Source organism: Manis pentadactyla, chromosome 1 (genome assembly GCF_030020395.1).
Source record: "Manis pentadactyla isolate mManPen7 chromosome 1, mManPen7.hap1, whole genome shotgun sequence".
Lineage (NCBI taxonomy): Eukaryota > Metazoa > Chordata > Mammalia > Pholidota > Manidae > Manis > Manis pentadactyla.
Window position 1 is genome coordinate 3,901,392 of NC_080019.1, and position 25,469 is coordinate 3,926,860.

The 25,469-nt window shown below is 39.1% G+C and overlaps 1 protein-coding gene and 1 long non-coding RNA gene across 3 annotated transcripts; one reads left to right on the plus strand and one right to left on the minus strand.

The window, feature by feature from the left end:
• Positions 1-4,167: 4,167 nt before the first annotated feature.
• On the minus strand, positions 4,168-18,707 carry SCRG1 (stimulator of chondrogenesis 1). 2 transcript variants are annotated; one of them, XM_036889037.2, is made up of 3 exons: positions 18,277-18,707; positions 6,511-6,765; positions 4,168-4,401 (listed from the first exon to the last, which is right to left on the minus strand). In XM_036889037.2, the coding sequence occupies exons 2-3, from the start codon at positions 6,750-6,752 to the stop codon at positions 4,347-4,349; spliced, it is 297 nt and encodes a 98-aa protein (XP_036744932.1). In that variant the 5' UTR covers positions 6,753-6,765; positions 18,277-18,707; the 3' UTR covers positions 4,168-4,346. The 2 variants fall into 2 exon arrangements, with proteins under 2 accessions (XP_036744932.1, XP_036744931.1); XM_036889036.2 differs by having other exon boundaries at positions 18,281-18,703.
• LOC118914312 (uncharacterized) lies at positions 4,790-22,914 on the plus strand. Its single transcript, XR_008998050.1, has 2 exons — positions 4,790-4,844; positions 21,484-22,914. It is a non-coding gene; the product is annotated as an uncharacterized LOC118914312 (long non-coding RNA).
• The last annotated feature ends 2,555 nt before the right edge of the window (positions 22,915-25,469 follow it).

Consider the following 25,469-nt stretch of genomic DNA (forward strand, 5'->3'; position numbering starts at 1 on the left):
GCTTTTAATAAAAGCTTAGGTGTGTTTTCTTATAGCTAACAACTATTGAATAAGGGACCTATTCATATGATAGGATGAAATATTTGCTTTTATAAATGTGTTGACCTACTCAGAGAAAGTTTCATAAGGTAGCTATGTGAAAATTCCTATATTACATTTATCTGGTAATATAGAGTGTGTACTTTTATAATGCATCCATTTCTAAAAAAATGTAATTGCGTTTCATATTACAAAGATATTTCTGGAAAGGAAAGAATATGAATGAAGAATAATCATCATAATCTATAAGATCCCATTTATTGAATACATGGCTTCTTTCAAATATTATTTTTCTCATTGGGTTTTGATTGCAGTAATAAGGGAACATTTATTCAGAAGCCATTGCTGCCTCACGATGCCTCACTCTGATGTGTCATTTATAAAAAGAGGTACCCAATCTTTAACTCTTTTTTTCCTCCCTCAAAGAGAGTCTATAGCAAGTGGAAGTTGAAACAGGTTTACTGATGATTTTATTTATCTCTTCTATGTACTGTTCCAGAAAAGGTATAAGACTTATATTATTGAGTTAGTCTGATTTTAATACCAGTCAATTCAATAAAGAAAAAAAGCTCAATCAAATCACGTGTTATGTTGATAAAACAGCAAATTTGATTTTTTAAAACAATTTCTTCATGCATTTTTTTGTAGGAGGGCATACTTTTTGGAAACACATTGTGGCTAATATGTGTGCAGATTTTAAAAGGAACTGAATTCTGCCTCAAAATTGTTTGGTCCAACCCAGTAACACTTATTAAATACTATTATTTAGGATGTGGTCTTTAGAAGCAGATCAGGGACCTCCAAGGATGTATTTCAATTAAATAATGGCACTTTTATTATGAAATGATATCTCCTAGATTTTCTACATGGTATGGTGTTTCTTAAAACTTTTCCTCAACAAAATACTTTGTACAGATATACCTCAGAGATATTACAGGTTTGGTTCCAGACCACCATAATGAAATGAATATCAAAATTAAGCAAGTCAAATTAATCTTTTGGTATCCCGGTGCACATTAAAGTTATGTTTACCCTGTCTTGTGATCTCTTAAGTGAGCAATAGCGTTATGTTTTTTAAAAAAGTACAGATCTTAAACAATATTGCTAAAAAATGTTAACCATTATTTGAACCTTCAGCAAGTCATCTTTTTGCTGGTGGAGCCTCCGTGTTGGTGGCTGCTGACTGATTAGGGTGGTGGTTGCTGAAGGGTGGGGTGGCCGTGGCAATTTATTAAAATATGAAGTGTGTCCCATCTATTTACTCCCTTTCACGAATGATTTCTCTTGTCACATGCAATGCTGTTTGATAGCATTTTACCCACAGTAGACCTCCTGTTGAAATTGAAGTCAGTTCTCTCAAACCCTGCCACTGCCTGAACAACAAAGTTTATGTAATATTCTAAATCCTTTGTTATCATTTCAACAATCTTCAAAACATCTTCACCAGGAGTAAATTCTACCTAAAAAAAAACCAACTTCCTTTACTCATTCATAAGAAGCAACTTCTCATCCGTTCAAGTTTGATCCTGAGATGCAGCAACTCAGTCACACCTCCAGGCTCCACTTCTAGTTCCAGTTCTCATGCTGTTTCTACCATGTCTGCAGTGACTTCCTCCACTGAAGGCTTGAACCCCTTAAAGCCATCCATGAGGGTTGGAATTATTTTCTTCCAAACTCCTGTTAATGTTGACATTTTGACCTATTCCCATGAATCACAAATGTTCTAATGGCATTTAGAATGGTGAATCCTTTATAGAAGGTTCTCAATTGACTTTGCCCAGATCCCAGGGGAATCACTATTTATGGCAGCTATAGCCTCATGAAATGTATTTTTTAAATAATAAGACTTGAAAGGCACAATGACTTCTTGATCCCTAGGCTTCAGAACGGATGCTGCGTAGCAGGCATGGAAACATGAATCTCACTGTCCACCTCCTTGGAGCTCTTGTGGAACAGGGGCATTGTCAGTGAGCAGTTGTATTTGGAAAGGAACTTTTTTTCTGAGCAATAGTTCTCAACAGTGGGCTTAAAATAAACCATGGTATGAACAGATGTGCTGTCTTTGGGCTTTGTTGTTCCATTTACAGAGCAGAGGCAGAAGAAATTTGGCATAATTCTTAAGGGCCATGGGATTTTGGAATAGGAAATTCGCATTGGCTTCAGATTCATGTCACCAGCTGGATTAGCTCCTAACAAGAGAGTCAGCTTGACCTTTGAAGCTTTGAAGCCAGGTGACTTCTCTCTAGCTATGTGAGTCCTAGATGCCATCATCTTCCAACAGAAGGTTGTTCTGTCTCTGTTGAAAATCTGTTGTTTAGTGCAGCCACCATTATTAATGATCTCAGCCTGATCTGGAAAATCTGCTGCAGCTTCTCCATCAGCGCCTGCTGCTTCATCTGCACTTTTCTGTTATGAAAACGCCTTCTTTCCTTAAACCTCATGAACCAACCTTTGCTAGTTTCAGGCTTGTCTTCTGCAGCCCCCTCCCCTCTCTAAGTCTTCATTGCCAACTGGAGTCAGGGCCCTGCTCTGGATGAGGCTTTGGCCTCAGCGAACGTTGTGGCTGGTTTGACCCTCTGTTCAGACCACTCACACTTTCTCCATGTCAGAATGGTTGGTTTTCTTTCTTATCACTGGTGTGCTCACTGGAGGAGCACTTTTCATTTCCTTCAAGACCTTTTCCTTTGCACGCACAGCATGGTTAACTTGTTTGTTCAGGTCAAGAGGCCTGGCTTTCAGCCTATCTTGGCCTTTGACATGGTTCCTCACTAATGGCATCTAGAATGGATTAATCATTTCTAGCTTTTGGTTTAAAGTGAGAGATGTATGACTCTCCTTTAACTTGAACACTTAGAGACCATTGTAAGGTTCTTGATCGGCCTGATTTCAATATTGTTGTTTCTCAGGGGAATAGGGAGGCCCCCGGAGAGGGAGGGAGATGGGGGATCAGCCTGTTGGCAGAGCCATCAAAACACACACAACATGTATCAATTAAATTCGCTGTCTTCCATGGGCATGGTTCCTAGTGCCCCAGACTAATTACAATAAGAACATCAGAGATCACTAATCACAGGTCAACATAGCAAACATGATAGTAATGAAAAAGTTTGAAATATTGGAGAGAACTACCAAAAAGTGACAGCCATGTGAAGTGAGCACCTGCTGTTGGAAAAATGCTGCTGATAGACGTGCTTGACGCAGGGTTACCACAGACTCTTGGTTTGTAAAAAACGCAGTGTCTGTGAAGCACAGCAAAGCGAAGGGCAATAAAATGAGGTGTGTGTATAGCCTACACCTCTCCATAGTAGGCTTCACATTGATCAATAATTAGTTGTATTTGTTATACATTTGTTAGAGTATAAGCTCTAAAAGGACAAATCCTTCTTATTCATTACTACATCCCCAAGTCTTAATTATAGTGGGTACTTTGCAAGCATTTGATAAAATTTTATAGTATGGAGGACTTTCTGAAATTTCCTCTGATAGCCACTAGTCTATGCATAACAACTAAAATATGAGGACATAGTCCAAAGCTGCCTGTAGCAATCAGAAAATATTTTTGAAAGCATCTAGTTTATCTTCTTTAAAAATTTATGTGACTTTTAAAATTCCCATCCATTGCATATTTCTTTTAATGTATGTTTTGTTATTAAGAATTTATACTTCAGGGATACACATCATAGTTGTGTATGTGGGCTTTGGAATTAGAGCTCTGTTGAAATTCTGCCTTGATTTTTAGCAAATATCTTAAACTTCAGTTAGCATCTTAGAAATGGGTAAGAATACTTGCTTTGAAGGTTTTTGTTGCTATTTTTCAGAGAGTAAACTGAAAATGTACTTAAATACTTGGCATGCACAATATACATCAAATATCAGCTCTCTTTTTCCCTCTCACTAGAAAACTTCCAGGCCCCTTTGTAAGAACCTCCATTTAGATCTGATTCTTTGCGCTAAGTATACATGGTCAGTAACTATCAACTAAGAAATGAAAGTTCTCAGTTTTTGAGCTGAAGTCATGGCTATTTATCTGGGTGGCAGAATCCTTTTACCAAGTGTAATGAGTGCCTCTTGATGAAAATTGTCTGGCCAACATTTTTAACCAGTTCCAACAATGCCCACAGGAAAATATTAAGTTGAATTAATTTTTATTACTACTTATGCAACAGAAGTTTGCTTGTCCTAGACAAGTAAGAATTTATAGAATCTGTGCTCTATTGCATTGGATAGAAACAAGAAAGGCAATTACATGGATATAGTGCAGTTTGCAGAAAACTTGGGGTGGTGTTGTCTGGAATACATGAAGATTCTCAGTGGCTGTTGCAAGGAATCACAAAAGAGATCTTTGGTCCAAAGAAGAAGCCTCTGAAAGAAAGCAGAGCACCAGTTAAATAAAGCTGAAAGTGCTGATACATATTAGTCTTCTGTGGGTTAAAAATGGACAGTGATTTCCAGGATTTCAGATAGGACTATTCTTTTTAGGTGAATAAAGTACAAAGACAATGAATGGGAGGACTTGCCACAGGATCAGCAAAGACCAAGAAGTTAACCAGTTCTACTTTACCCCCATTCACTAATACTACGCTATCACTTACCTATAAAAAAAAGGAAAGATTAGATGATGTTGAACATTATAATATACCGAAAAAGTTCGTTTCTCTGATACGGGTTGGGTTAGGCCAAGAGGTTTAAATCTACAAGTAGAAGATTACAAATATCTTAGAAAGTAAACAAATAAATGTCTTGATTTTATAGGGAAAGGAGAAATGTTAAGCTACTCATCTCTACTCTTGGAAAGATCACATAAGGTAATGTATAAAAATGCATGGAATAATATAAAACTGAAAACAGGGCCAAAGTAGTATCATGATTATATCTCATTAAACATATGTACACCATGAGAACCATAGTTACCACAGCTGTATGGTATATTTGAAAGTTCCTAAGAGTAAATCCTGAAAGTTCTCATCACAAGGAAAAATAATTCTTTTGGTATATGAGGTGATGGATGTTAACGAGACTTGTTATGGTAATCACTTAATAATCTACGTCTAGTCATAATCTGTACTCAAACTACTGTAGAGGGCTGTATGTCAATTATATCAATAAAAATTTTAAAAAATAGGTGGCAAATTAAAATTAGTGTTTACAGGCAAAAGAAAGAGGGGAGGGAGGTAGGCACTGTATTTAGCAAGGCAAATCTGTTGCTACTTGGAAAAGATAACTGAAATCAGATATAAATGACTTTTGCATATCCATACTTCTACTCTCATCCATTAACACAGACAATCAAAAAATTGTATCATTAAGTAAATATAAATACATTTCAGTAAATCGTTTTCAAGTCTTACATAAAAGCAAAAGTGGTATTTTAGTAGTAGATGGCATTTCATTAATGCAGTCTGGGAAAAATTAAGTCACTCTATGGAATCGGTTAACTGAAGTTCTTGATCGCATCACAAATGGTTCTCAAACCGTCTCCTGCGTCAGTTACCTCGAGGGCCTGTAAGCCGTGATCGCTGTGCCGCACCAGCAGAGCTCCTGATTCAGTGCTGGTCTGAGGTGGGGCCTAAGCACGGATGTGCACTTCTAATGAGAACTCGGGTGACTGGAGCTGCTGTTCTGGGAACCACACAGTAAGAACCAGCTGGCTTGGTAGAAAATATATGGTCCAAACCAGAGAAGCTGGATTCCAGTCTCGGTACTGATATTAACTAGTTGTGGGGGATGGTGCTGTTTATTTTACCTCTTTGCACCTTTCCTTGAGAAGAGGTTGTATCTGCCCTTTCTACCTCACAGTTTCTTAGAAAAATGAAAATATAATGACATATGTTGAAAGTAATTTAAAAAAGGAATTTCAGGATAATATAGCCACATGGTATTGGAAAGATTCCTATGTAACCAGGGGAAGATGGTTTTAAAAACCAAAGCTAAAAATATTTATTGATTCATGTACCATTGTATTATACCTAAAAATATATCTATTTTCCAAGGCAATGGATGATTTCTATTTAGCTCATTCCTGGCTAACTTACACATAGAGCTAGAAAGTTTTTCTTTGACCATTACCAGACTTTCTGTTCAGTTAATTACTTTACCCTATTTACTGGGATCTTTTATCTAAAGCCTTTTATTAGTTTTCAAATTGGTGTAAGATATTAACCTTGAAGTTGCCCCCTGCTACCAGTAGATATTTTGTAGCAAAACCAGACAGGGCATTTAGAATTTAATAGATTGGAGTGTGATTAATTTTCAGGATTTCATTTAATTTTATTAAAATCTACCAAACTGCTTCTTAAATAAAACCATCCAGTTCCCTACACAATGGTGATGAGTCTAGAAAATAGCTGAATTTAAACAGGATTTTACTGAAAAGGGTGGTCATTTTTAGCAAACTCATTATGAAAGTGTCTTTAAAAAGAGTCGTTTCACCTACATCTCATTGCACTGTGTTTTGTGATTGCATTGGCTTACTTTGGGCAGCAGAGTAATTCACTGAAGTTGCAGTAACAGGTCATCTCACATCCCTTCCCATCCCAGAAATGATCCTGGACATTTGCATCAGGCTTGGTCAGGTCAGCTACTCCTTCCGGAAGGTTGTGACAATTACGATCTTTTAGTATTTTTCTGTAGCAAGAGAGGCGAGTGGCAGGCATGGCTTGGACTCCCAGCAGCAAAGTTAGTCCCATGGTCACAGCAAGTACTGTACATTTCATTTTGGCTTAGGTCCTGAAATAGAAGAAAAACCAAAATATGTCAGCTTTTTTTTTTAAAGATGGAATTTACCTGAAGGTAAAGTTCAGTAGCATTTTCATAAACACTTGGCTAGAAAGAAGGGAATTGATTTTTTTCTATTCTCCTCTTTGTATTCCTCTAAATGTAGTTTTAGGACCATCTACAATAAAAGTCACAGCATTTGTTAAAAATTAAATGTCTGGGCTCTACAAAGAAATACTGAATGAATGAGCAATGCTGAGAAGGGTGGGCAGGAGTAATTCCAAGAGCCAGAATCTGCATTTTAAGTACCCAAAGTAATTTTTGTTGTACATTCAGTAGAGAAAAACTGCTTTTTAAGTTGGTAAAATAGAGGTAAGTTTCTAGAACTAATAACATCATCAAGTACCGCTCTTCTTGATCTTGCATATCTTAGCGGTAGCACTGTCCAAGAACGTGGGTCCCACTCTGCAGAAGCAGAGATCAGGATCCTGCCATTGACAGATGATATTCTGTAGATATATTTAGAGTTCAATTAACTGTATAAAACATTCCAAAATTATTTTGGGAACCCATTTTTGTTGCAAATTTTTAGTAATATTGTGAACTTTTGTCCCACATAGATTACTTCATCTTAACCACAGTTGAAAACTGATGCTTGAATTCCCCTCCGATAAACATCTAGCCTGTTCTTGAACATCTACCATGATGGGGAACTCATCACTGACTAAGTCAACATATTCCACCAATATAGTTCTAAGTTTCCCTTACTATAAAAAATTCTCCTCTAGCTTCTACTCACCAATCCGAGTTTGAACTCTTGGGGTCATACCAAACAAATCTAACCCCTCTTCCAGGAAATAACTCTTTAAGTACAGCATTTGCATCCAACTATGGGATGTTTATCATCTACTTAATCAGGCTTCTCTGACTTCCATATTGAACATGAAAAAGACTGGAAGCTATTGTAGTAAAGGAAGACTCATAAAATAGTGGAGGAACCAGAATCCCAATCTACAGCCATTCAGAGTTCATCTTGTTGACAGTCGCCAAAATATCTTTCCTCCCATGAAGTATTAAAAAGTGGGAAAGACAGATATGTATATTGTACTTTGAAGTTTTCAGTAAGCTAATGGATTTTTTGAAGGGACAATTATTTCAGAGCAGTTTTTTATTAATAATAAAGTTGAAAGGAAGGCACAGATTTCCCATATGCCCTCTGCCTCAAACATGCATGACCTCCTAGATTACCAGCATCATTCACCAAAATGGTATATTGTTTACCAAGGATGAACCTACACTGCCACATGATAATCAACCAATCATGCAGAGTATTTTCACTGCCCTAAAAATCCCCTGTGCTGTGCTGATATATCTCTCCCTCCCCAACCCCTGGAAATTACTGATTCTTTTTATTGTGTCTATAGTTTTGCCTTTTCCAGAATGTCATAGAGTTGGGATCATACAATAGATAGACTTTTCAGATTGGCTTCTTTCACTTAGTAACATACATTTGAGGTTCTTCCATGTCTTTTCATGGCTTGATGGCTCACTTCTTTTAGTGCTTAATAATATTCCATTATCTGGATGTGCCACAGTTTACTTATCCATTCACTTACAAAAAGACATCTTAAATGCCACCAAGTTTTTCCAATGATGAATAAAGCTGCAAGAAACATTCAGGTGCAGGTTTTTATATGGACATAGTTTTTAACTCCTATAGGTAAATACCAAGAAGCATAGATTATCTAAGAGTATGTTTAGTTTTGTAGGAAACTACCAAAATGTCTTCCAAAGTAGTTGTACCATTTTGCATTCCAGGAATGTTTGATGTCCACATCCTCACCAGCATTTGGTGTTGTCAGTGTTCTGGATTTTGGCCATTCTAATAGGTGTGTAGTATTCCCTCCTTGTTTTAATTTGCATTTCCCTGATGACATATGATGTGGAGCATCTTTTCATATGCTAAACTGCTGTCTGTGCATCTACTTCAGTGAGGTGTCTGTTAAGGTCTTTGGCCTGATTTTTAAATCAGGTTGTTTGTTTTCTTCTTGTTGAGTTTTAAGAATTATTTGTATATTTTGGATAGCAGTCCTTTAGCAGATGTGTCTTCTACAAATATTTTCTCCTAGTCTGTAGCTTTTTTTTCAAATTCTCTTGGTATTTTCTTTCACAGAGTGGAAGTTTTTAATTTTAATAAAGTCTAGCTTATCAGTTATTTTTCTCACAGATCATGTCTTTGGTGTTGTATCTAAAAAGTCATCACCATACCCAAGGTCATCTAGATTTTCTCTTAGGTTATCTTCTAAGAGTTCTATAGGTCTGCATTTTACATTTAGGTCTATGATCCATTTTGAGATAATTTTTGTGAAGAGTAAATCCTCTGTTTAGATTCATTCTGTAGCATGTGGCTTTCCAGTTGTTCTACACCATTTGTTGAAGAGACTATCTTTGCCCATTGTATTGCTTTTAATTCTTTTGTCAAAGATCAGTTGACTATATTTATGGGATTCTGTTTTTGAGCTCTCTATTCTGTTCTATAAATATCTGTCTGTTCTTTTACCAATACCACACTTCTTGATTATTATAGCTTTATAGTAATTCTTGACATAGGGTAGCATCAGTCCTCCAAGTTTGTCTTCTCCTTCAATATTGTATTGGCTATTCTGGGTCTTTTGCCTCTCCCTGTAAACTTTAGAATCAGTTTGTCAATATTCACAGACAGTTTATGGGATTTTAATTGGAACTGCATTGAATCTATAGATCAAGTTAGCAATAACTGACATCTTGACAAGATTGAGCCTTCCTATCCATGAACATGGGATATATCTCCATTTATTTAGTCTTCTTTGATTTCATTTAATAGAGTTTCATAATTTTTCTCATATAGATCTTATATATACACATTGGTATATTTATACCTAAGTATTTCATTTTGGGGGGTACTAATGTAAATAAATGGTATTGTGTTTTCAATTTCAAATTCCACTTCCTTACTGATGATATGTAAGAAAACAATTGATTTTTGTATATTAACCTTGTGTCCTGCAACTTTGCTATAATTATTAGTTCCAGGAGGTTTTTTTTTATTCTTTCAGATTTTCTACATAGATAATCATGCCATTTGCAAATGATAGCAGTCTTATGTCTTAATTCCCAATCTGTATACCCTTTCTTTGCTTTTCTTGCTTTATTGTATTAGCAAGGATTTCCAGGGTGGTGTTGCAATGAAGGTGAGAGGGCCATATCCTTGCCTTGTACCTGATCTTGGGAAGCTTTAAGTATCTCACCATTAAGGATGATGTTAGCTGGAAGATTTTTATAAACAGTCCTTATCAGGTTGAGAAACTTCCACACTATTTCTAGTTTACTGAGAGAAATTTGTTTTTTCCTTTCCCTATGTGTTATTTAAAAGTAAGTTGTTCAATCTCCACATATTTTTAGAAATTTTTAGTTATCTTTTTATTGATCTTTAGATTAATTCCTCTGGTCTGAGAACAGATATTATATGATTTATATCCTTTTAAATTTGCTAAGGTATGTTTTATGGCCAAGAATATGGTCTGTCTTGGGGAATATTCCATACGAGCATTACAAGAATGTCTATTCTGCTGTTGTTGGGTGAAATGGTCTATAGATGTCAATTATATGCAGTTGATTGATAGTATTTGTTGAGTTCTACTCTGTCCTTAATTACTTTCTGCCTATTGGCAGAAAGTAATTAAGGACTTAATTATGGACTTAATTATTATCAGTCCATCTATGAGGGGTGTTGAAGTCTTCAACTATGATAGTGCATTAATCTGTTTTTCCTTGAAGTTCTATGAGTTTTTACCTTGTGAAATTTGATGTTCTTTGGTTAGGCACATACACATTAATAATTGTCATAGCTGTACATTTGCATCAGAAAGAATAAAATACCTAGGGATAAACCTAACCAAGGAGGTGAAAGACCTGTACTCTGAAAACTACAAGACGCTCATGAGAGAAATTAAAGAAGACACCAGTAAATGGAAATACATCCCATGCTCATGGATAGAAAGAATTAATATTTTCAAAATGGCCATCCTGCCCAAAGCAATTTAAAGATTCAATACAATCTCTATCAAAATAGCAGTGGCATTTTTCAATAAACTAGAACAAATAGTTCTAAAATTCATATATAACCACAAAATACCCTGAATAGTCAAAGCAATCCTGAGAAATTCTTTCAGCTTTTGTTATGTCTAGCAATGTCTTTATTTAACCTTTGTTTTGAAAGATATTTCTGCTGGTTATAATATGATAGGTTGACAGTATTTTTTTCTTTTAGCACCTGTATCTTTCAGCATAAAATGTATCTGTTTTAATGTCCTTCAGTGCTAATTCTATCATTTATATCACTTCTGTGGTGGTTTCAATTGACTGGTTATTGTAGCTATGAGTTATGTTTTACTGCCTCATTCTATCCCTGTTAGTCTTTGATTGGATGTCAGACATTTTAAATTTTATCTTATTGGGTTCTGGATATTTTTATATTGCTATAAAATTTCCTGTGCTTTGTTTTAGGATGTTACTAAGTGACTTGGAAACAGCTTGGTTCTTTCAGAAATTACTTTCATGATTTGTTAGGTGATTCCAGAGCAGTATTCAGTCTAGGACTAATTATTCCTCACTGCTCAGGAGGAAGTATTATTCTTCAGGAAGTCATTCCTTCCTGAATGTTCTACCTAATTCCCCATGAATTGAGTTTTTTAAATCTGCGTCTGTGAGTATTCCAGAGTTTTTGGAGTGCCAGACACTCTGTTCTCCAATCCTTTCAGGTTTTTTCCCCTTTACCTTGGATAGTTGCCTTCTTTGCAGGCACTAATCAATTTTCTGCATACTTGGGCACGGCCCTCTGCAGACACCCAGTGCTCTCTCTCTGTGTGCATCTCTCTCTGGGACTCCGTTCTATGAACTTTAGCTGCCTCTGTGTCTCTGGCTCACAGCTCCATTTTCTCTGCTCAGGGAACATGCTAGATTCTGTCTGGGTTTGCTCTCCTTGTTCGGCAGCCTGAAAACTTTCAAGGCAGTAGATGGGGTGAAATCGTAGGTCTCACCTCCTTTTTTTCCCCATCTTTGAGGGACTAATGTCTTTCCTTGCTTGAAATCCAGTGTTTTGACAAAAGTCTTTTCATATATTTTGTGTCTTTCTGTTGTTTCAAGGAAGCGGGTAGTCTGGTTCTTGCCACTCCATCTTGGGAAGAGGCGGTGCCTTCTGTATCTTACTAGCTGTAGCTATTTTTGGAGGACTATGAAGGACAAATACTTAAATCTTACAGATTCTAGAAATGTGTTACTCTGGTAATTTTAATACTTAAGCCAAGTTCTCAGAACTATGATTCTCCTTCCTACTCCTTTTCCCAAACTGAGTTACAGTTCTTTGGTCTCCCATCTCTTGGGTAGGGTACGTAGGTATGCAGTCCCAGAATACAACAAATAAGATCCATTTTTGTGGTTTGCACAAGGAGCCATTCAGGCCGCCTTTCCTACTTTTGGACTGATGCTTGTATATTTTGTTCTCAATGAAATAGGCTGCTGAAATATAGCATGGAATCATTGTCTTATCTTCAGGCCAAAATATTGCACTTCCTCAAGTGACTTAGAATCCCTTTGTCCAGACCAAGACCAAACAAGCAAGTATTTTCAAGTAGAAAGGAGCCAATATTGGAGAAGTAAGGGAGTCAAAGCATAGCACCAATGTGGGGAATCAGTGATAAAGTCACTAATTATGTGAGAGAGGGAAACAAGCGCAAGCTGGCTGAATTTGGTCCAACTTAACATTTTTAAGTGTTTCCTTTATACCAGGCACTCACTGTCTTAAGTTCCAGGAATACTACAGGAATAAGGAAAATATTAATCAATAATTAAATCTACCCTCTTCCAATAACTCCAATTTCTTTGACTAAAAGCTAAAGTCATTGCAATGGCTTGACATGGTTAGTATAAGCAATCTGGCCCCCCATTACCTCTGTGAAGTAATGTACTCTTCCTCTTGCTCATTCTGTTCCAGCTATTCTGCTCCTCAAAAATATCAGACACATTCTCTGCTTAGTGCCTTTGCACTGGTTATTTCCTTGACTTGGAAAGCTCTCCTATCAGATGTCTGCATGTCTGACTCCTTCAGTCTCTTCGAGTCTTTGCCCATCTTGTTCCTCGGTAAGACCTACCCCATTCTCCCTTTTAAAATTATATCTCTTCAATCTGGCTTAGTTGCTGTCCTTTTCCATGGTGTTTATGAATGACTAAATTATTGTACAATATTCTTATTATGTTTCCCCAAATGTAAATGTAAGCTGAAGGAAGGCAGGATTTTGTTTGATTTGAATCCCATATACCTGAAACAGTGCTTGGCACATTAGTGAAAAAATAAATAATGTATCCTAACCTCTAGATGCTTATATATGATCAGGGAAGACAGAGTTTCTCAGACTGCTAAGCTCACTAGTTGCAGAGAACTGTATATAATCGGAAGAGTTTAGTAAGCTGTCAAATCATTAAATTTGCATGTCAAGTACTGTTTTAACTTTATTGCATGATATTTAATTTTTCCTAAATAGTTTGACTTTAAAATGTACTTGCCAATTTCTGCTTTAGTTTCCTTTTTTTTTTTTTTGTCAGAAATAAGCATTTATTTTGGTCTGCTAGCTTATACCTGACTTAAATGTGTGTACATTTATCAGATGATCTGAAAGCAGCCAACACCATCTGCCTTTTCTCAAACGTCTCTTACCAGATTCTGTCTAAAGGTTGGGTGTAAAGGGATAGGTAGAGGAAAGGTTGTAATTTCTCTTATCTTTTTGCATGAAGTGTTCGAAGAATTTTTCTATTATTTTAGATCTTAAGAATTTTTTATGTCTTTTGCAACTTTGATCTTAGTTTTTACTATATATGATCATTTTATTATTTTCAGTAACCTAGCTTAATTTTGTCTAATTTTTGTGGCTTTTGCATAAAGTCATGCATTTACTAAACATGGGCTTTTATTCTTCTTCTATTTCCTACCTATAGGTGTAGTTTGTTTCTGAGCTCATTTCATAACTGTTAACTGCCTACGTTTTCTTTCTTTCCTTTAGATGGTTTTAATTAAAGCCATAAATCTGACTCGATATTTTTTTAAGAAAAAATGATTTTTCTCAAGAAAAAAATAATAATACTCAGTGTAAAACATGAAATATGCCGAGAAGCATAGATATAGTAAAATTCACCTAGAGTTCCAATGTAGAGAGAACTGTTGTTAATATTTTGGTATATTTCTTTTTGGTATGCATTGGTAAAGAAGGAGAAATTGAGAGGGCCAGGGACAGAACACCAGGAAACCCTAACATTTATGGAATGGGTGGGAAATAAGTCGGAGAGAGAGATTATAAACCAGTAAAGGAGATTAAGAAGATAGTAACACGTTGTTGAGTGATGAGAAAGAGGAGCAGGGCAAGTGAGTGGGAGGCTGAGGCACATTTGGATAAACTCACTTCAAAGACTGGCATTAACGGAGGTGTATTCCTCATTCAGAACCCGCACACCACCCTGCCCTGACCTCTTACAGTCCCGTGTCTCTAACTGTATGCATCTATATAATGTTGCTACTCAGATGATAGTTCATGTTGTTAAAATGTAAGGTTGCTGGATAAAATATGGGATACTCAGTTACATTTGAATTGCAGAGAAATAATAAATAATTTCTAGTGGAAATATGTCCCAAATATTATGTAGTTTATATCTCTTGAGTTAATTTTGATAATTTATATTTTCTTAGACAATAGCTCATCTCACCCATCTTAAAAAATATTGCAATAAAGATAAATAGAGTATTTTCTGATAATTAAAAATAAATCTTTCTTCCTCCATTACGTTTTTATATATATGCTGCCAGGAATGCTCTTTACTTTGCCTGACTTATATTCAACTTTTGGGTCTCATTTGAAATGTCATTTCTTCAAAGGCCTTCCCTGACCATCCGATCTAAAGCAGTTTCAACCTAACTCTTTCATAGTGCCCTCCTCTTTTCACTGCTGGGACTCATTATAATTTAATTACACATTTGTGAGTTTGCTGATTTTATGCTGTCATTCCCGTTAGATGGAAGGCTCCGTGAGGGCCTCTCTATGCGGCTCGCCTCCGTATACCCGGTGGCTGATACAGTGTTTGACCCGTATTTGCGGAATTAAGTAAATGAATCTCTGAAAACACCTCTTTTATCCCGAGCAGGAACCTACAGAGGTCCCTGGTGTATAAAGACTGAACTTCTTAGGGCTCATCCTAAGTCCTTTCTTCCCCACTTAAAAAAAAACTTTTAACACGCAGTTTTTCGCTGCTGCGAAGTCAGCTGAGAGACCAGTCGTCTCCCGTCCCACACACGTGCCTTTGCCCTGCGCCCTCTCGCTGTTCCCTGTGTGGTGATTTATGATCAGCCTGTCCACGAAGGACAAACCTCAGGTGCTGTCCTCTGAGGGGTGCCCCCCCGACCCAGCCGCCACCGCTCTAACAGCCCCTCGCTCTGCGTTCCCACAGCGCTCACGCGTCATCTGTACCACGGAAACTCTGAATGTGACTAAAGAGTGCCTTGTCATTATCAGCACTTTCCGTAAGCCAGTTGATATATGGAGAATATGGCGACCCTGGGAAATTCACCAAAGCCGTTCGGTCATTTGGGGCATTGGTCATTGTGCGAATTTACCTAGAACCAGGAAGGAATTCACCTTTATCTTTTATGGAAAGATCATGAAGGGCCTTATTAGACATGATAAGGAGTTTATATTTTATTTTGTGCATTTTAGTTTATATTTTGGAAACCATTGGAAGATTTTGACAGACTAGTAACATGATATGATTTATGTCTTTAAAAAAAAAAAACCTTTGGCTGCTTTATGAAGTTGTGTCATGGTGGGACAGTTTGGAAGCCAAAGAAAAGAGGCTATCAGGGCAAGTCGATGGAAGATATGAGACCAAAGGAAAAGCATCAAAGTGACCCTTCAGTGTTTGACGTGAATGGTATTGGCATTCACTGAGCTGAGCAAGACCTGGGTGGAGTCAGTTTTGGGGGGAATTCGAGAGTAACCCTTTGGCCGGGTTTGATGCCCACCAAACATCCAGGTGAAGATGGGGAGCAGGCAGTGAACGTGAGTCTGAAGGGCAGGGCAGGGCATGGATCTGAGAGTCATGTGGGCATTTCTCGGTGGACTTCGTAGCTCTGGGGCTGGCAGGGCAGTGAGTGTTCCTGGGAGGAGAAGAGGCAGCGGCCTGAAGCCTGGGGTGAGCAGTATTCAGAGGCCCAGGAGAGGGGATGCCAGCATCACAGATGCGGCGACTTCTACTTCTTCAGCATTTCTTAGCGTGCCTGCTTCAATGCTGGGGCCATGGTACATGTTTGAGAAACATTCACTGAAGGAATGAACAAATAAATTGCTGGAAAAGCAAGCGGATATGTTGCCATACCATGCACCTCTTCTCTCTCCATGCCAGAGCACAAAATAGTGTTTCTGTCACAGTCTCAGTCACATACTATGATGGAAAGTTCCACACCTGGCAAGCACTTACTGGTAGGTTTTTTTTTTTTTTTAACACTTCATAAATTACATGTTTGAACTGAAGTCTTTTCTTCTTCCTTTACTTAAGTGCAGATAAATAGCTTTAACTCTTATTTAGCAAGTGGAAAATGTATGAGCCAGTATGTTTCTGTGATACTTTGAGTGGTTTTTTTCATTAGAAGACACCAACCTTAATCCTTGGCCATCCATCAAGATCATATATTTTCAAGTGCCAACAAGAGTGAAATGACTTTGGCAAATTTCAAGCAAATTGCTCTTTTTTTTAAATTTTCAGTTAAAGTACATGCCCTTAAAATTCCTCCTGGAGTGCATCCAAATTGCAAAAGAAAACAAAGCTGAAAACTAAATATCTGAGGGAATAAGCCTGGTTCTTAGATAGTTATCAATTTTTTATCCAATTTTATATAATTAACATTATTCTTAAAGTTGTATGATGTCATATCCCAATAGTGGCATGACTTTTAAAAGATCAATTCAGGGGATATAAAATATGGCCAAGACATTTCTAATTAATAATAAATCATTGCTGCCATCAAAGAGGCAGGGAATTAACAAAGTTTGAGTGAGTGAGGGTATTTGGCAACAGCAAATTTTTGAAAGGCTAGAGTTAAATGGAGACTTAGAAAGAAAAAATATCCCATTTAATGGCCAAAACTAACAGGACTTTGTAGTTTAAATGTTCAGACATTTATCGTGCTGTGCTCATATGGGCAGCTGATGTCAGTTCTGGGAACTGGCATAAAGGGCAGTGGAACGAAGCAGAGTTGATGAATTAGACAGAAAGGGCAGCCCATTTTCAGATTCCTTTCAAAACACAGGAAGAGAGAAGCAAGGGCTGAAAAAGCAATTGAAAATTCCAGGCCAGAATTTGACATTTAAAATATTAAAATTATAGTAGGAAGAAATTAAAACTGCTGTCCAGTCTGTGATGTTTCCATTCATCTTTCATGGAGGATGAAAATCACCATTATATTTTAAATTCTCTCTTACTTATTAACTGTGTTAGAAGCGATTTGTGTTAGAATGACTGACCTGAAGTGGAACTTCTCAAAGCGTATGTCGAAGGAACAGAGTGGTATTAAAAGTGGATAAGCCTTTCAAACATCATTAAAACAGACACGGTCAGCCCAGATACCTAAGAGACATCCATCACGGAAACATGCCCACCGTCCACATCTCCCTGAAAGTGATTTGCTCCCAGGCCCCTCAGAAAATGTGAGATGATGATACTGATCTTCAGCCTTGTATCAGTCTGTTTTCCCGGCCACAAGAGATCATCATCACCAGAGAAAAGGGCCAGCATTTGGGAGAGTTTTCAAAGACTGTGTGACTACGCTATTTTAAAGAGGAATTTTTCTAAGCCCCAAAGGGAAAAAGTGTCCCCTTTATCTTAGCAGTACAGACACAATGCTTGTTCCATGGTGGGGACACCAAGAATGAATTCAATGAATTCCCTCTTTGTGTCACACATTTATACCAGTTCCTTCTTAGGAATCAGGATTTTTAATAGGAAAAGCTTTTGTTTTCCTAGGCATCACAGTAACTTCATGTAGAGTAGGTAATACAGAGAGATAGCTACTGCATTTTGAAAATGTATATACTTCACCATCTTCACAGAGTTCTAAGAGGTGGAGTAATAGGGTCCTGTTATGTGGGACCTGATCAAGAACGACGTGTACATTAATAGGGAATAACAGGGATGACACTGGCTCTCTTTAAACCTATGGTTAGGTAACTCTCCCAGTTAAGGAATGTATATCTTCTATTCTCTTTTAACCTGATTCTTTTCCTTTTCTAGGAAACATGGTCTTTTTCAAAGTACACCCATCATCTCCTTAGAGGATCCCTACATGTCTTTCTGTCTTTGTTGACTAAACACATAAATACATGGCTGTTCTAATCTCTAGCAGTAGTTTAGAGTAGAATAAGTGGCATAAAATGATTTTTAAGAAAAAACTTACCCTTTTCTTCTTTCCTCTTGGACTTCTTGGCAGAGGAATTTTCTTAAATGCTCCAATTCACTGGGTGATTTTGGGCAAAAGGAAAAGAGAGGAGGTGCTCGAAGGCGGTTCTTTACAAATACACCTCTGTCTGCCTTGTCTCTTGCCTGGATGGGCAGCCTGGCTGCTCCCGCAGGGCCGGTGGGGAAGGGAGGGCAGGAGGGCTGGGCTCGCGAGGACTGCCTCCCTTGGGTTCTTCCAGACCAGGTGAGGACAGACTGAACAGCTTCTGTACAGAGGGAAATAACTGGGCTACACAGGAGCCTCAGGCAGGCAGACTTGGAGCAATTAAATATAAAACCCAAGGGACTTAAAAAGAACACAGAGTGATTTTTACCCTAAGATAAATATGTGTGTGTGAGGGAGAGAGACAGAGACAGATGGGGGGAGAGAGGGAGGGAAGGAGGGGGAGAAGTGGCTGATGCGATCTGGGGAAGCTGGGCGCCTCTTCCTCCTTCACTGCTTCTTTGTGGGGTTTTTCTTTTTAATCACCAAGTTTTCCTCACCATCTAGATCTCTTACTATAACATTTTGGTTAAGGTGTATCCCAACTCCTCAGCTTTCCCCCTCAAAGAGTCATTACCAGTCAATGGAAGCAAAAAATAAAATTACTGAAAAGGAAATTGATTCTGTGTCTCAGAAATAAAGGCACAAAAGGAATTTCAGTCTGTCTCAAGCAAACTGTTGGAAGTGTGGCATCTGTTAATTATCCTTCAGCTGTTGTTTGTTTTGATCCAACTCGGATCAGTGCTTCTGGAGTTGGAAATAGGGAATAGTAATTATCTAGATGGGGAACAGAGCGAAGGGCATTCTAGGTTGTATTAGCAAAGTCATAAAGGCAAAAGAGAGGGTAGTTTTGGGGGTTACAGTGGTTTTGTATGGCTAGGGATGAGTAGAGATAAATCTAGAGGGACAGAAAGGTGAAGCACCTCTTATGCTGGGCTAAGCATTTTGGATTTTATGCTGAAGGTGAATGGGAAGATGATGAACAGTATTATAAAGGATGAACGCCTGTAGTGTGTGTGAAAGAAGGGTGGTAGGGGACGACGGAGACTAGAGACAGGGAGAAGAGCGGCTCCTGCAATACTCCCCTAGCGTCAGCTGTTTTAGGAGAGCCATCCGGGCACACCCCGGTGTGGAGACGAGCAGAGCAAAGAGAAGACTGGCATCCCCAGGAGCAGTCCCCGGCCCTGGGAGATCAGCCTCTGGTCTCCACCTTATTGCAGTTGCAGCAAGCGGCCTGGGACTCGTGAGCAATAGACTGCACATTTCCTTTGCATGTTTATACATAAGCTTCCTGTGATGCTTATTGATTATGCCACAGATAGGGTTAATTTGTTTGTATGACTTAAATGTGTAGAGATATGTGCATATGAGGAAGAAAATGGAAACTATCCATCCTTCGCTTCCTACTAGAGGCTGTCCGCTTTGCTTAGCCCACCTCAGTCAAGACCAGACACGGCGCCCGCACATTGATTTTCCTATGGACAGAATCTCTCTTTCCTCTTTGTTTTCCTCTTATTTCCTGGTGTGTCTAATTCTTTTTTATTTCCTTTATTGCATTTCTCATTTTATTTCCTTGTATGTAATCCATAGCTGTTCAAAATAGTTGATTCATTTTCATATTCAGTGATATTCAAATCCACACGATATGCCTGGCGTTGTGTTGCTTGCATGCCTGCCTCGGGTGTGCAGAGCAGCTCTTGGGTGACTGTTGCTGCCTCTGGATCAGCTCCTAATCTCTAGGAAAGGACACCCCCCTCCCGCCCCAAGAAAAGCACATTTGGATCTTGGCTTCCTAGTCCCTTCTTGTGTCTCAGATATCTTCTTACTACCAGTGGAATTTCACATCATCTCTAGGGAGAATTACTGAGCATTGTTAAATTTAAAAACATGAGCTACTATTCATCCTGATGTCCCTTACATGGAGCTGCTCACTGGGGAAGCAGTTGAATTGTAAACAAAGGCGTGCTGGAGAGGCTGCCTTTGTGACTTTTAATTTGGGGCTTAAATCTGAAAACATTCTTTGTTTTCTTGTGTATGGGCACCTAAGGCATTTAGTTTTGCTTCGTTTTCCCCCTGACAGCCTGTTACTGACCTTTGGTTGACTCCTATATTATTTTGCTCTGGAGGCCATCGGTCTTTTTGAGAGGGCCTCTGGAGCCTCCCAAAGTAAGCCTTTTATGTGTGATAGGTAAGGCCATTCAGATATATTGTCCATACTTCCAGAAAATATGGCCGGCTATATTTTTATATGATATTTATGATATATGTATGTGTATGTGTGTTTTATCTATATAGGTATATGCTATCACTATTATGTCCAACTAAGTTTACAACAAACAGACAGTCACTACAAATTAGTGACAGAGCCAATTCATGAGTAGAGAAGCATTTGAAATGGAACTTAAGCAATTATGTTAAAAGTATTGGTATTATAATGGAATATTACTCGCCCATAAAAAAGAGTGAAATATTGCCATTTGTGATGACCTGGATGGACCTAGAGGGTACTATGCTCAGTGAAATAAGTCAGACAGAGAAAGACAAATAAATGATCCCTCCTAATGTGGGATCTAAAAAATAAAACAAACAAAATAGAAACAGATTCATAAATACAGAGAACAGACTGGTGGTTACCACAGGGGAGCATGGGTTGGGGGTGATGGGTGAAATAGGGGATAAAGAGGGACAAACATCCAATTATAAAACAAATGAGTCATAGGGATTAAAAGTACAGCATAGGAACAGTAGTTAACAATATTATAATGTATTTGTTGACAGCTTATCATGGCGAGCATTTAGTAATGAAATCACTATGTTGTATGCTTGAAGCCAATATAATATTGCATATCAACTATTTTCAATTAACAAAAATGTCCAGAAATCTTTGAAAAAAAATATTGGTATTAAATTTGAAAAAAGCTGATTAGTATTTCCTAAAAAACCAATAAGCAATAATGATGACATTCTCCCAGTCAGAGGAAGTCCTAAGAGATATCTTAGATAGAAATAACTTTAGACAGCAGACATCTTAAGCTTGTGGAAAAAATGGGAACGCACGAACCTTCCTCTGATTTCCTTCTGGGAGCTCATGCCTGTGCCCTGGTAGAACCTGCTGCTCCTCTGTCCTGCAGTTGACCCCTGTCTCTCGTTTCCCTCAGGCTTAACTCCTTCCGGCGTCACCGAGCGTGGCAGTGTGGGGAGAAGCAGCCGCTGACTTCAACCTTCACAGGCCCTCCCAGGCCAGAGGTAGGATCTGTCTCCTGTGAGAATCCTTGACAAAAGGAGTTCCAAGATATTTGTGCCAGTCGGAAGCTAATTCGCAGGGTGTTTGTTGGACTAAGAATGACTACAACACAGTTACCCTTTAAAATTCCCCTAAAATCTTTCAGCAGTTAAAAAGAAACAATTAACTCATTTTCTGAACTTAATTTTCTGAGCTCAGTAAAAGAGTATTCTTTCTGATTGAAACTATTTCAAGTTTCCCTTAAGACTTCCTCTGAACGTGGAACACTTGTGCTTAGAAAAGTGTTTGCCAATGGGTTAAAGAAGATCACCTCTATCACCCAAACGTGGCCGTCTGCCACTGAAGCAGCCTGTGAAGACAGTCTCCACCGAGGAGTCTCAGGCGGGCCCGTAAGGAGACAGCAGACCTGCCAAGGAGCTGCGTGAGGGCCCTGAGATGACGCCGCCTCGGCCACGTGGGCAGAACTGCGGCCAAAAGGCGGTCGTGTGGGAGCACAGCTCCAAAGGCTGGGAACCGCTAGGACCCCTGGGCAGGCAGCCGAGGCCATAGGGGGCTCACGGGGGGTCTTGCTCAGGACCTCTTAGTCAGAATAGCAAGCACAAGACCCCTTTTGTCTGGCACAGTGAGGGAGGCACCCACGGGGAGGGCTGGGCTTTTTCACCGTGTGGATGCACAGAGCTTTTGAACACCCTGAGTAAAGTGATCTTTAAATAGGATAGAAATAAAGTCAGAAAAATGAACATCAGGAGAGAGGCATGTCAAGGAGAAGTATCTAGTTTTAGGAGCCCATGCAATATTTAGAATGAATAACATTAACGTGAAAATAAACTTTGGCAGGAAAAGAGACCAGAAGGAAAGGAACTTGAAAATAACCCCTCTAGTTTCCTGGCAGTCTAAAAGAGGAATTGGACTGACAGTAAATAGAATCACAGCCCAGATCCCAGCAAGTTTTGTGGTTTGTTGGAAATGACCTACTTATCAAACTAGAAAATTGAAAGATTGCTTCCATGGGCTGACGTGTGTTCTTTTGTAGATCTGAGTCACTGCCCTGAGTAGGTACGAGCATCTGGCCAGTTGGTAATGGCAACAATAGTAATGGTACTAGTAATAATAATGTCATTGCTGAGTAATGAACACTTTAGAAATGTTGGCTTATTTAATCCAAGCAACATAGTTTTACGAGGTAGTTTTTCAAGTGGGGGAACTGAGGTTCGAAAAGATTAGGGAACTTGGCCAGGATCACACAGCTGGTGAACAGTGGAGCTGAGACTGGGAAGCAAGACAAAGCCCTCGTAGCTGAGAGTCGTTTCTTCCTCCTGAGTCAGGAGAATCTAAAATGATAATATTGTTCCGAAGGTCACAGCCCATAACTAAGCATAAAGGAACCACACTCACACTCTCTGTGCCTCATGGAGCCATCTTCTTAATGTGCCTCCTCAATCTATTTCCTGTTAATACTTGGCTTGAAACAATTCTTCCCTGGATATTTATACATTTGAATCAGCTAAATAGAGTTTCCAACAGAGTCAGATAAGGAAAATTGCCGGAGTGCCAGTCTTTCAGAGAGAGTTTCTAATTGATTATAATTCTAAGAGTAAAATTGCAGTGCCAGACACACAGTAAATATTTGTTAAATGAATGAATGAATGAATAAATCAGTGAGTGAACAGATGAAGTACTTGGCAATTATTCACCATCCTATCGTGGGTCATGTGTGTGTGACATTCCCGGTGTGCTATGGTAGATGCTGTAGTGTCTCTGAGGACCACGCTCATCAGTGAGTCACCGCCGTTTTCTCAAGACCCCTTGTAAAGTGCGGGCTTCTCAATCGTATGATAAAGTCTGTTTCTCCCTTGTAAAATAGAGTGTGATTGATGATATTTATGAACCCCTCCATTTTCCACTTTCTATGATGTATGATTCTCAATATTTAAAAAAAATAAACCTTTTCATTTTAGAATAGTTTTAGATGTACAGAAAAATTTCTAACAGCACAGAAACTTCCTATCTACCCTACACCCGTTTCCTCTATTACTTAATATCTTACATCACTGTGGTACACTTGTTACAGTTAATACGTCAGTATCGATACATGACGATTGGCTAAAGTCCAAGCTTTATGTTTTCTCTTAGTTTTTACCTCAAGCCCTTTTTCTGTTGCAGGTTCCCCTCCAGGACACCACATTCCATTCACCTGTCATGTCTCCTTGGCCGCTTTTGGCTGTGACGATTCTTAGACTTCCCTATTTCTCATGACCTTGCTACTTTGAGGATGACTGGCTGGCTGCTTGTAGAACGTCCCTCCATTGAGATTTGTCTAATGTTTACCGTAGGACTACACTCAGGTTGTGTGTTTTGGGAAGAAGCCCACAGGCTTCGAGTGCCATTTTCACCCCATCCTGTCAGGAGCACGTGCTCTGAACATGACTTAGCACTGTTGCTCTTAGCCGTGACCACCTGGCCGGGGTCGCTGCCTTTCTCTGGGTTCTCCACGCTCGGGCCACGTCTTTCCTCGCCCTTTCTACACTGCACTCCGGGGCAGGAAGTCACTATGCGCCCCCGACACCTAGAGGCGTGGGGTTAGGCTCCGCCTCCTGGAAGGCAGAGCATCTCTGTGAATGACTTGGAATTCTTCTGCATGTGAGGTTTGTCTATTCTCCCTCATTTTATTTATATCAGTAAGAAAGCATGGTTTTTTTGGGGGAGAGGAGGTTGTACTTTGGATAATCCAATGTTACTTTAAAAATGTTTTTTGTCACATCCCAGCTCTGGCCGCTGGGGTCTCTTTCAGCTGTCTCCCGTATCCTTTTGATAGGTCCCCTCATCAGGTGTTCGGGTTTTTTTTTCCCCCAACACGTCCTTACTTTGCTGCAGTACAAGATGCTCCAGGCATCTTTTGCATGTTTCCACCCCAGTCCTTGAATGAACCATTTCCCCAACGGGCCTTGGTTCCTTTTATTGAAGAGTTGGTTGGAAACCAAGGTCCAGGCACACGGCAACTAGTGTGTCCTGTAACCTGTAGCCCTTCTCAGCTGACAGAGTAAGGAACTACGCATGTGTATGCTTCTGTGTATGTGCACGTACCTGAACATTGTATCTATGTCAGGCTAACATGAGTTCGTACCAGTGTCTCCTTATCTAACCATTACTGCCTGAAAGGTTCCAGCCTCCTCCCCTTGTGACCGGCCACCTCCCCCTCCACCAGTGAGAAGCCTGTCTCCCACCAGCAGCCATTTATTTAGTTGTTCAGTGCCAGTATACACACAGAGCAGTATCAGAACTGTTAGCCCTGCAGTAAATTATTTTATCAACCACAGCACAGCGTCTTCGGCTTCCGTTTTAAGGACCCCATTTCCAAAGTTACTTAGGTCAGCACCTTCCCTCCACCACACCCTTCAGTGAGCTTGTTCCATACATTTGTAAAGCAGTTGGGTTGTTTTGTCAATTTCTGAATTCCGTCCTGGAGTACCCCAACTTCTTACTTTTTTTTTTAAGTATCAGTGATATACAATCTTATAAAGGTTTCACATAACCAACATTGTGGTTTCAACATTCACCCATATTATCAGTCCCCCCCACACCCCACTGCAGCCACTGTCCATCAGCATAGTAAGATGCTATAGAGTCATTACTTGTATTCTCCGTGCTGTACTGCCTTCCCTGTGACCCACCTACATTGTGTGTACTAATCATAATGCCCCTTAATCCCCTTCTTCCTCCCCACGCACCCTCCCCAACCCCTCCCCTTTGGTAAGCACTTGTCCCTTCTTGGGTTCTGTGAGTCTGTTGCTGTTTTGTTCCTTCAGTTTTGCACTGTTGTTATACTCCACAAATGAGGGAAATCATTTGATACTTGTCTCTCTCCGCTTGGCTTATTTCACTGAGCATAATACCCTCCAG